Genomic DNA, 13,075 nt, shown 5'->3' on the forward strand with positions numbered 1-13,075 from the left:
TTGGAAAGTTGGAATTGTATTGAAGTATTCCCCTCCTGATGCTGTTAATTTTTTCCACAAACTATTATATGAAATGACATTATTTGGGTTAGTTAGTTCATAGGAGTAAAGTTATGAATGGGTGATGGATGTTATGATTTGCAAAGTTATAGTAGTTTTACTTGAGTAATAATATTTTTGTTTTAATATTTCATTGAACTTATTGTGAAATGATATAGATCAAGGGGATATGATGATGGCTATCCCTGTATACTATGCTGATATGTCCTATAATTCTAGGGAGAAGAATCATTTTAGGTATTGGTTAATAAATATGAAAACTTTTAAATACGCTTCTTAAAACCTCTCACTTGTTTGGAAGTGAGGCAGCTTGGTGGCATAGTGGACAGAGTCTTGGACTTGGAATACAGAAGATCTGACTTTAAATCCTCCCTCAGATACTCACTAGGTATGTGATCAATAAAGAAACATCTATTAAGTTGCCTATTACATGCCAGGCACTGGGCTAAGAGATGAGATGCACATCACTTAACATTTCTGTGCCTCAATTTCCTTATCTGTAAAAAGGGAATCATAACAGCATTACCTACCAGGGTTGTTATCAGAATGAAATCAAATGAAATAACATTTATAAAGCTTTTTGCAAAACTTTAAGTTCTATAATGCTTGCTATTATTAACAAAGGCTTTTAGTGAAGTTCCTGACTTTAGTTACTCAAAGACTAAACTGATTAAATTGGAAGAAAGTTTAATATTTTAAGCTTATTTAATTCTCCTCCAACATTTGTCCATGGTACATGTATTCTTATAAATCATCCCTTTGTTGATTACTTGTTAGGAGGACTATAGAGGGTATTCTTGGTCAGGTATGGGTTAGACTAGAGGACCTTAGAAGTTTCTTCCAGATCTAAGATTCTTTAAGGAGAAAGGTACTTTTTGGGAGATGCACTTTAGCAAGAGAGACAGGAAATGAATTAAGGCTGAAAAATAAGATCTGGAACAAGGAATAAACTGAGGCAAAGACTAATAGGAAAACCAAAAACTGTAAAGGGACAACTTTTATGACTAATAATGAGTCATATAGTAAGTCTTATAGGTGGCTAGGTAGTGCAGTGGATAGAGTGCCAAGCTTGGAGTCAGAAACAGCTGATCATGTTCAAATGTGATCTCAGACACTAGGTATGTGCTCCTGGGCAAGTCACTTAACCTCTGTTTGCCTGTTTTCTTAACTGTATAATAAGGATAATAATAGCACCTACCTCCCAGTGTTGTTACAAGAATCAAATAAAATATGTATAAGGTACTTAGCACAATGCCTGGTGCATACAGTAAGGTACTTTCTTCCTTCCCACAAAAAAAAAAAAACTTCCAAGAGCTCACACAGAGGGACTGGAGATTAAGATGTTATAGGGTAGCTACTCACTTTAGTGAGTAAAAGACAGGCAGCTAGGTGGCCTAGAGTCAGGAAGACTCATTTTTGTAAGTTCAAATCTGGCCTCAGCCACTTACCTGATATGTGACCCTGGATAAGTCACTTGACCCTTTTTGCCTCAGTGTCCTCATCTATCAAATATGCTAGAGAAGGAAATGGTAAACCACTCCAGTATCTTTCCCAAGAAAACCCCAAATAGGGTCATGAAGAGTCATACACAACTGAACAGCAATTTAACTCATTTAGAGTGGAATTGATTTAAATAAGGTATTATCTTATTATGAAACTAGTTCAAATCCTGACTCTTCTGTTTATTAACTATGTGACTTTTGGCAAAACATTTAATGTCTGTGTACCTCATCTGTTTAACGAGGAGGTTGTACTTGAAGCTTGAGACCCAACTAAGCCATATCAAACCAAGAGCACTGAAGGTTCCCACTAACTCTAAACTTCTCTTAGAAATCCAAAAAGGCTTAACTTAGCAAAAACCCTTAAAAAAGAACAGCTCACAGCAGTTATGATCCTAATAGTTTTCATGGAATCAACAAAGGCAGCTGGGGAGCATAAGAATTGTTGGTGTGTTTCCAGCACTGAGCAGAGAGAGAGGGCGCTGTGCCCAGTATGCCAAGCTGCCAGGCAGATTATCCCCAGGAGAGCAGTGACTGATGAGAGCATCACAACCTGATATGGGAAATATCCCAGGAAGCCATATAATTTCCTTTCCTGGAGCCTTTATTTACCAAGCAATCTTCTGGTTATTAATTTGTTTTTCCAAGTAAGGTTGCCTACTGGGAAGAGATTGGGCTCTTCCAGCATAAACATTCTGGTTTCTAGGCAGTTATATTTTTTTACATCTGTATGAGATTAACCATGACAATTGATAGATTGGTATTTTAGCACGTAAATGAATCTCATGTGAGTTTGAATAGCCATTTTCCCCAGACTCTGGGTTGCCCCAAGTTTGACTACATAGAGACTAGACCTACAAGAGTCAGACCCTAGACCTGTGATAATCTCACCAAGATATAGAACCCATAATGTCTAATCTAAGAGTCACCTTTTCCTGACTGAGAGTACCATATTTGACCCAGAAACCCCTCTATAATGCTCCTAGCAAGCAATCCACAAAATCATAAGTTCTAAGAACATATGTACCATGGACAAATATTGGAGGAGAATTAAAAAAACTTCAAAAAATTTTAAGCCTTCTTCCAATTTATTGGGCAATTCAAGTCAGGAGCACCACTAACAGTCTTTATTAATAAGAGCTAACATTTATATAGCCCTTAAAGCTTTGCAATATGCTTTATAAAGGTTATTTCATTTGATCCTTACAAAAGCCCTGGGAGGTAAATGCTATTATTATCCCCCTTATGAAGCTTCTTGCATTTTTCTAACTTCTGAATGCTGTGATCCTTAATCCTTCCTGGTGGGTTCAGCTCCACTTCAGACCATGTGACGCACATTCTCCCAAGCCTGGGAGGGAAATAAAAGGAGCTCTAGGCCATAATCCTCACCCTTTTGCATTCCACAGTCCAGTCAAACTGACCTTTTTACTGATTTTCCTATGAGATGTCCCATGTCTCATCTCCATTTCTTTGTATTTATTGTCTCCCATCCCTGGAATGCGACCCTGCTTCACGTTAGCCTCTTCGAATACTTCCTTTCCTTCAGATGCCACCATCTACATCATGCTTTTCCTGACTGCCCCATCTTCTATAGTGTTTCTTTCCCAAATTCCCTTCCATTTATTTTGGACATAGGGAGGCTATTGTGATATAGTAGACAGATCTCGCCTTGAAGTCTGGGTTCAAATCCTACTCTGAATCATACAGCCTAGGTGACTATTGACAAGTCAACCTCACTGTTCTAAGCAGAGAGAAGATGGTGACCTACAAGAGGTATTTTCCCTTAGGAAATCCCTGGACCAATGAAATCAGAGATCCAGTCCCTATATATTTTATATATACACCATTAGTCTCCTCCAGTGGAGTATTAGCTCCTTGATATGGGGGAAGTTACCTTTTTGTCTATGTCTCCTCAACACCCACCATAGACCCAACTCCTAGTGGGCGCTAATACCTTTTGACTAGTTAATTGATTAGCTCTTGTAATCCAGATGAAGGCATCAGCATCTTCTGAGATGACACATGAAGAAATAAGAAGGCAGCTAGGCATTGGAACAGAAGAATGTGCCCATTGTTGCCAAATATTAAATCAACCTTGTGAATAGCTTAGAAAAATCATTATGACCACAATAATTGCAAGAATCCTGTTGCCCCTAACCGCATCACAGGGACTGCATGCATGACAGGTGCAAGCCGTGAATGACAGAACAGACAGAAACATGCAAAGGGCAATTACAAACACACGGCACATACATCCAGCAGACACAGACATATGCATGGCAAGGCCCAACAAATATTAAAGGCATGGGGCCATGCATGGAACAGACACTGGTTTGGATTCCATTCCTGTACCAACTTGTTTCTGGCTTACACTGCTACAGAAAAGAAAGATTGAGATGGGCTGCCAGATCATGTGACAAATGTCAGGACAAACAATTACCGTCATTCTCTATGGAGCAGGATGAGCTGCTGAAAATTTGATCTACATGATTCAAGATAAACTCAATCACCACCTGCTGGACTCGGACGGCAAGAAAGGCTGCATCTCCATTACAGCCAATAGCTTCAATTTCCTTGGACCTAAGGCATAAGGGAAAATATACAGTGAATGGCAATGCATTATGCGATAGGAAAGAAAAAGTAACCAGAAAGAACCTATGAGCCAAATCCCTCAATTTTTTAACATTTGCTAACCTGTACAGTGACGCAGCTAGGGTTGACTAACTGATCCAATACTTATCCATACTGTCCTCCTTACTGTTCTTCACACAACCCTATTTCTCCCACTTCCAAGCTTTAGACCTAGCTGTACCCCATGCCTATAACACATCCCCCCCTCACCTGCATGTCTAAGAATCTATTTCCTTCAAAGCTTAGATGAAAATGTCATTTTCTCCATCAGGGAATCTTATCCTAGAGTCTGTGAACTGTGTATTTTTAAATAAATATTTTGCTAATTGTATTTCAATATAATCTGTTTCCTTTATTTTATTAATTTAAAAGCGTTTCTCTGAGAAGTGGTCAAAAGGCTTCACCAGAATGCCAAAGGGACATATTACAGGGAAAATATTACGAACTCCTGTTGCACATGAAGCCTTTCCAGATGTTAGTGCACTCTCTTCCAAAACCATCTTGTATTTATTCTGTATGAATATATGGTCTACCCCAGTAGAATGTTCGCTTGTTGCAGGTCATGACTTAAATTCCTGTCTATGTCCCTAAAGCCTGGAACATAATAGATGCTTAATAAATGAATGTTGAATGATAATCAAGTACCTTATTCTAAATATTATACAGCAAACCTGTTTTATGTAATGACCATTACTAGCTGTAGGTACTGAGAATCAACTACTCACAGAGGGCTTTTAAAAACAAAACAGTCTGTACAAGTAAGTAACAAGGAAGGAGATTTTTTTTTTCCCCTCAAAGAGCCTTTCCCCCTATTGTTCTAAAGGGCTTGTCATCATTCATTAAGTAATAGGAGCCTGTCTTTTTCCTTCAGTAAGCAGACCTTCTGGGCTTCGGCCAGTTAAAAGTGACTCCATGAAGATGAGAATAGCCAGTCATCCACATACAAAGACTAGAAAGTTTTGCTTGAGAGATGGCCCATGAGTCTCTCTCTATTCTACTGTAGTTATAATAAGAAAACTCCATCTGGTTCCAGATGTTTCCAAATTAGCTGTTGAAGGAGATTTGCCATCAAAATCAATTTAAACCACACAGAGACCCCAAGACTTACTAATTGTTTCCTCCTGATTTAGTTAATTGAAACAAGTTTCTTTAAAAGGGGTTTTAGTTTTATATGATCTCCTGTTTTAATTTTCCCATAATTGTTGCTTTGAACTCATTGACTGCTTGTTGTTTGCTTTTTGGGGAAAGGGTTGTCCTTTGATTCCCCCTCCCTTAAGTTTTCTATAGCAAGGTCATTTCCTAATTCCCTCGGCGTTCCCCGCCCCCCCAGCCCCCTGTTCCGCATTGATACTCCCCTGTAATAAAGAAAAACATTTAAGCAAAACCAGCCAACAAAATGATACTGTTCAACTGGGTGTATAATATTCCAGTTAAGGAGGAAAATGAATTTCATCCATTTCCTAGGATCAATATCTGCCATGATAATTCATCTGAGCTCAGCAAATTTTCAGAGTCGTTTTCATTTGGATCTGTGTAGTCATCATATCTATTCTCCCGTTTCTGCTGATTTGGTTCCGCATCAATTCACTGACCAGTTTTTAAAAGTTTGAGTTAATGTAAAGATGTTACCTGAGAAGATTTGGTGCCCACACCAACGCAAGGTTCCTGGTATGCATGTTGGTCTTGTTACTGAAGGAGGCGATATGGGTCAGGTGCCTTATCAGGTATTCCAAGGTCCTGTAAGGATTCATTTTTTGATAAAGTAAAAAACTTCAGTGCCACTGTGAATGCTGTAATCTGTAGATAATTTCAAAGTTTAGATTTAAAGGGTTATCAGTGAATTCTTCTCCCAGGAATGTTGGAGAAATATAAGGAAGATCTCATGATATCATTGGTATTCAGTCTTCCAGGAGAATGCAAGCTCCTTTAGAGCAGAAACTGTATTAATTAATCCTTGCCTTTGTATTATCTCTAGCATCTTTATATATATCGATTTGTACATATGAAGTACTTAATAAATATGTGTTGGATGTAACTCTCTGTCTATGCAGGATGGCACAGGCCATGAAAGGACATTGTCTTAGCTTCTGTGGGCCTCAGTTTTCACATCCATAAAATGAGGGAGCTGGAGCACTCCATTATTCCGTGAATTTGGGAGGTTTGTCACACCTGAGCTGTGCCCTAATGCAAAACAGTCAGGGACAAGTTCTAGGGAAAATGTGTTATGAGGGAGAAAGGTGAGGAAAGGTAGGAGAGGGATGTTAAAATAAAGAAAATAAGTTGTAAGAATGAACTGTAAGGTATGGATGATTTCAGCAGCAGGGCTACATGGGGAAGTGGGAATCATCCATTAATGTGTCAACAAAAATGGTAAAACCTTATTGTTATTGAAGTTGGACTTTAAAAAAACTTTCTTCTTCCTTGTAGTTCACTGTTTTGGTTTTATTGTGGGCCTAATCATGCCCCTGTACACTCAAGTGTTAGATAAGGAGAGAATCTCTTTCATTCATAATTGGTCATTAGCTTTATTCCCTAACACTGACCTTCCCATGGGTTTCTGTTATGTTATTGAGGCCAAAAGAGTTAGAAAGGTAATGTACTTGGGGTATATAACTGTAATAGATCATGGTTCTTGCCCTTCATAAATACGGAAAGCCAACAGCAAGACACATATAATTAGTACAAGACGCAACTCAATATAATTCTGAACATTGTGATTAAAGGGTCAGGGCTGGTCAGGTCTTGTGCTTATAAAAGGAGGAGATGTGAAATACCTATGAGTGCAAAAAGAAAGGCATAAATTCTAATCTAAGTTATTAGGCAAAGATGGATAAAAATTTCCAGAAGGAGAAAGATTCAGTACGATGTTTCTTGAAGGTATGGCTAATTTTCCATGCTGCTTTTGCACCCTCTTTGCTTAGTAAAGTCTTTTATAATCAGTAGGCACTTAATAAATACTTATTAGATTGGAGTGTTGTTGGACTGGATCTTGAGGAGTGATCTAAAGAACAGAGGAACATGGCATGGTGGAAGAAAACCAAGAGGCTACTCAGTATTTGAGGCATGGTCTGAGCAGACTCAGGAAGGAAGGAAAAGACATTGGTGGCAGGAAGAAGGAAGGTTTGGGTGTGGATTGGGGGGCTGGAAGAGTGATAGGTTGGGGAGGATTAGCCACTAGAGCACTTTGAAGACAACAGTAAGAAGTTTACTTTATTGGAGAGTCAGTAAAGAGCTCAACTGAACTCAACTCCCTCTGAAAAACAAAAAATTCTTTGTCTCCTCCCATTTTCCTAGAGAACTTGAGTTGTGTTTCCCAATGCATCCTACCTCATTTATGTACATGATGTATCTCGGCTAGTGCATTTTTGGGCTTCCTGTGCATCTGCAACAGGGTTATGAGGCTCATACGAGATGACGTATGTAAAGCCCTGCCAAACTTTATTTGAATAGTTAGTGTTGTCATTATTTTAAGTTGCTTGAGAGATAAGGTTGTGTGATTTTTTTTCATTTTTCCTATGTCCTCAGAGCCCTAGCCCATAGTGTTTTGCAGCACATAGTAGGCACTAGTAGGCACTAACAAATGTTTGTTAAATTTGAATGTTTGGTGAGAGAGAAGGGCCCAATTCCCTAATTTATTCTTTTCAGTAGCTCTCTTCCCCTCTATTCAATAATTACAGCGGGCCATCTGTTACCCCTGGGCTCAAAGATGAACGCTTATGTTTGGCATTTACAACTTTTCACGAATTGGCCCCAGCACACCTTTCTGGCCTGACCACACATCACTCCCTTTCACAAACTCTGCAGTCCAGCTGGACTAACCTCTTGAAGTTCTTCAAATGGGACACTCCAGCATTCATTTCGATGCCTTGGCACTGGCTGTCCCCCAGGCCTGGAATGCTGGCCCTCCTCATTTTTACCACTTAGGATTTCTAGATTTCTTCAAGATAGAGCAATAGTACCACCTTCCACTCTCTGCAGAGTAGCACCTGCTTGCTGGGCCCAAAAAGAACACTAGAAACCAAGTCAGAAAATGGTCTCCATCCCAGGACCAGTTCTACCTGAGCTGTTACCTTTTTGCCCATTCTAGACACTGAGTTGTTCTTCCCCATCTAATCAAATTCCATTTTCTTCCAGGTACCAGGTGTACTTGTTTATCTGCCAAGATGTCTCATCTCACCTGTTTCCTTCATTTTGTCCTGATACTCTAAACTCTGACACCTTGGCCTTCTGAATCCCAAACCTCTACAAACCCCCTCTTTCCATATTAAGAGCTTGCCTCCTCCCCAGAGACCCTGGCAGGTTGTGATATTGAAACATATTTGCTAGGCCCATTTCATCATCAATGCCCTCCATGCCCAGGACAATGTACCTTGTGCCTGAGTGTAAGAGACTCTGGGGCAGGGTGCTATAGTGCAGAGAATATTGAGCTTATTTCCCAAAAAACTTGGTTCAAACCCCGCTTCTGAAGTTTACTGTGTGATGCAGGCTAATCACTTAAACACTCTAAGCCTCAGTTTCCTCATCTGCAAAGTGGGGATACTAATAGCTAGACGTACTCTCATAGGGTTGTTTTAGGTTCGAATGAGATAATGCACATGAAGTACTTTACAAACTTAGAATTGCTACAGGAACGTAATGAAGGCGTATGGATCGTGTGCCTTCTCTATGGGATATTGGTATCTTTGATTCTTTTACTACTGCCCACCGTTAATTAATTAATTAATGATCATAAATAAACTAATTATGTTTATACAGATGATAATGACAATGACAATGAAGGTAAAAATGCTTACCTATAATGTGGTGGGGGAAGCTCCTGGATGACATTTTGAATTCGGGCCAACTGGTATTCTTCTTCTGGGCAGTGGGATACTGCTTGCTATGGAGAAAAATGCAAAAAGAGTTCAGTGAATACATTGAAAGACAGACACCCTGCATGTGTACACACAGAAACGCCCTCAGCTCCTTTCCCTGAAAAGTGGCATGAGATCAGCCTTCTTAAGGGTATGTTTTCGTCTTATTTATAGTTTTTGTTTTTATATCATTCCATTTCTTTCTTTTCACATATTAAATTTTTTTATTTTGAATACTTATATTCCTTCCTCCTTCCTTCCTGTAAGCATACTGAGGCATGCTGGCATTTATTTGCTTTTTAATATCTGTCTGTCACTTTGAGTGTAGATCATCCGGCTTCACAATTTGATTCTGGGGGTATATTCCACTCTTGGTCCCCTACTCTCTTTCTCTTTCTCTGTACTATAATATGAATAAGAACTGCAGCTGCTGCTGCTGCTACTACTGTAATTCTATACTATTACTATTACTACAATAGTACTGTACCATCATACTACTACCACCACCACCACCACCACTACCACTACCACTACCACTACTACCACTACCACCACCACCACCACCACCACTAGTATACTATTACTACTACTACTACTACTACTACTACTACTACTACTACTACTACTGCTACTACCTGGAATTTATAGAATGCTTTAAAGTTTGCAAAGTGCTTTACAAATATTATGTCACTTGATCCTCACAATAGTCCTAACAGATAGATGCTCTTATTATCCCTATTTTACAGATGAGGAGACTGAGACATGTTGCTCAAAGCCAATTAGATTATCAGTGTCAGAGGCAGGATTTGAATTCAGTTCTTCCTGACTTCAAGTCCAGTACTCTATTCACTATGACAACTAGCTGTCTTTGTAATTATTATAATTTATTTTTTGTTATTCTGAAATTGATAAACACTATTAAACACGAGCACTGCCATGTGTAACCAGTGAATAAGGTGTGCATGTTCAAGGTAAAGGCCCGTTGCAATATCCTTTGTTAATTATAAAGAAGTCTCCACTAGACTAATCCTCTTGAATCCTCTTTTGCTGGTCTCCTGCTCATGTTTAAGTCAACTTTATATCAAAGACCTGGGTATATATACTTGTCATGGTAGGTATGTGTGTTTGAATGCAATATAAACAGTTATAAGATTTGGCAGATTTTACAAAAAGTGATGTCTGTAGGATACCCCTATAAGGCCTATGTTTCAAAGAAATGAAAGGAAAATGACTCATAAGCATGAAAATATTTATAGTAGCTTTTTTGTAATGGCAATGAATTGGAAACAAAAGAGTTGTCCATCAACTGGGAAATGGTTTAACAAATTATAATATAAGAATGTAATGGAATATTATTGTCACAAGAAAATATGAAAGGAATGGTCTCAGAGAAACCTGGGAAGGCCTATATGACTTGATAGAAAGGAAAACAAGCAGAACCAGGAGAACTTGGTAACAACATTGTAAAGACAAATAATTTTGAAAGAATTGAACATTTTGAGCACTGCAATGACCAACCACCGAAAAAAGAAACATGTTATCCACCACCTGATAGAGAGGTGCCAGATTCAGGGTACCAGACGTGGTATATATCTGTCCAATGTGGGAATTTGTTCTTTTTGACTACTTATATTTGCTGGAAGGATTTTCCTTTTTCTTTCCAATGAAAGAGAAGGAAGGTGAAGGAGTTGAGAAGGAGAGAATATTATGTTTTTATTAATTGAAAAAAATATACCAAGAAGGAGACGAGAAACAGTTAAATCTGTTTTTAGTTGCAGGGTTCTGTTGCATGTGGAGAATATGATATAATGGTTAAAAAAGTCAGGCAAGTGAAATGGGGAAGGTACTGAGTATTCTAGTAGAAAAACACACAAAGAAACAAGTGGAAGGGAACTGGAGAGTTTCAGGGGAGTCTTTCTTGAAATGTGTTTGGGGAGGGTGGGTAACCCATATACTAAGTCAGTTTATTCTAATTGTGTGAGACGATGGGAACTAGGTTAATATATTTGTTTGTATTTCTTTATTTGTCCTTTGATGGACGGAGGCGAAATTAGATATCTCATTAACTGAGAGAATATATAATACTATGGACAAAGCATGATGGCCCTACCACAAAAGCTAGTGTTTTATAGTACTTTAACATTTGCAAAGCCCTTTAGAGATATTAATTTACTTTATCCTCACAACCACCCTAGAATGTGAGTGCTATTATCATCCTGATTTTTGCTTGTTGCTGTTTAGTCTTTTGCCAGCTGTACTCAACTCTTCCTGACCCACTGAGGGTTTTCTTGGCAAAGATACTGGAGTGGTTTGCCATTTGTTCCTCCAGCCCATTTTACAGATGAGGGAACTGAAGCAGATACAGGTTAAGTAACTTGGCTAGGGTCACACAGTCAAGCAAATATCTGTGGCCAACTTTGAACTCAGGTCTCTCTGACTTCAGGTCCAATGTTCTACCATGCCTCTACTAGCAGGAGACCAGAGAGCTCAAAAGGGATGAGGTTAAGTTCTGATTTGGGGGTGGGGGATGAGGAAAAGGTGCTCTATACTGAAGAAGTCATTCTTTTCTGGGGCCATGAGGAACATGGATGAGGTGGTGAAACTCCTAAACTTATAGAACCAACATGGGCAAGCCAGGTCTGAGAGAAGTTTGGTAAAGTTAGGACCATCAGCTATTCTAGGATTAGTCTTGCATGTTCATTTATAATTACCTTCCTCTCCTATGCTATTCCTTAGTTTATATATATATATACTCTTTTCTTTAGTTCAGTAAGCTCTAGAAAACACTCTCCTTTGGTCTAGAGTATGTGGATACAAGGTAGAAAGGATTCTAGGAAAGGACACCTGCACATGGTGATATACAACTAACCAGATTATAAACAGAATGAATCCCTGAATTAAAGAATTCAGGTGGATTCGAGGTTCAGAGAGATTTCAAGGGGATTTGGTTTCAAATTAAGATTCAGATGATAGGACAACAGAATTAGAGATTGAGTTGGTCTTAGAAGTCATCTATTCTCAACCTCTCACTTTACTGATAAAGAACTGAGGCAGGGAAGGATTAAGTGACTTGCCCAAGGTCATACAGGTAGTGTGTGGCAGAACCAGGATTAGAACCCAGGTCTTTTGACTCCCAGTCTAACTCTACTGACACTTCAGCACACTGAACCTCAGGATCTGGGAAGTTTAATAAAGAATTTAAGATGAAAGAGCTCCAGTCCATCCCAAGAAGCTACACATGCTAAAAGAATTTAGAACTTGAAGATACCCCAGAAAGCATCTAGTTTAACCCCCTCATTTTACAGGTGAGGAAGCTGAGGCCCAGAATATGGAGCTTATATACCTTCATTGTGAACAGGCAGGACAGTATGCCAGTCAAAGGAAAAGGGAACAACAGCGGACTTTTATTTTCAACAACCTCAATTGTCCATAGCGAACCACTGTTCAGTGAAAGAGGAGAAGGCTGACCGGAGACTAGGGGTGGAGATGCTGGACTAAATCTAACTAGCGACTGGGTTTGCAGAACCATTCCTAAAGGAGGCTTTGGATGGGGGTGAGCTAGACTGAATGCCATAGAATCCTAGATTTAGAGCTGGAAGGAACTTTAGAGGACAATGAATGCAACTTCCTCATTTTACAGATGACAAAACAGAGGTTAAAAGGCTGTGATTTGTTTAGGATCCTAGAGTCAATATGTGACAGAGAACCCAGGTCTTCTTGGTTTCCAGGCTGACTCATTATAGTGAGCCAAAGGAGCAAGGTACGTTGCAGTAGGAGAGGGGATTATCTTTTCTTCTCTTCTGTAAAACAAAAGCCACAGGACCCTATACAAAGAGTAACATCTCTCAGCCTAAGTTGAAGAAAGAGAAGACAGTAGTTTCCATTAGCCACTCCCTACCCCTATTTCACTTTCTGTTTGGTAATTTTGGAAGGGAATGGGAGTGTGTCCTTTGTAAAGTGTGGGGGTGACCTGTGTGTCATACTGACTCTTGATTCTGAGGGGAGAGAAACTTGGTTAATGTCCTTGTTTTG

The 13,075-nt window shown here is 39.2% G+C and overlaps 1 protein-coding gene across 1 annotated transcript in view; it reads right to left on the bottom strand.

The window, feature by feature from the left end:
* ARHGAP31 (Rho GTPase activating protein 31) overlaps positions 1-13,075 on the bottom strand; it is a 171,278-nt gene that overhangs the window by 32,563 nt on the left and 125,640 nt on the right. Inside the window, exons 4-6 of the mRNA XM_072613921.1 lie at positions 8,984-9,069; positions 5,820-5,927; positions 4,000-4,139 (exon numbers count right to left, since the gene is read on the bottom strand). Coding sequence (XP_072470022.1) covers positions 4,000-4,139; positions 5,820-5,927; positions 8,984-9,069 — 334 coding nt within the window. The remainder of the gene's footprint in view (positions 1-3,999; positions 4,140-5,819; positions 5,928-8,983; positions 9,070-13,075) is intronic.

Source organism: Notamacropus eugenii, chromosome 5 (genome assembly GCF_028372415.1).
Source record: "Notamacropus eugenii isolate mMacEug1 chromosome 5, mMacEug1.pri_v2, whole genome shotgun sequence".
Lineage (NCBI taxonomy): Eukaryota > Metazoa > Chordata > Mammalia > Diprotodontia > Macropodidae > Notamacropus > Notamacropus eugenii.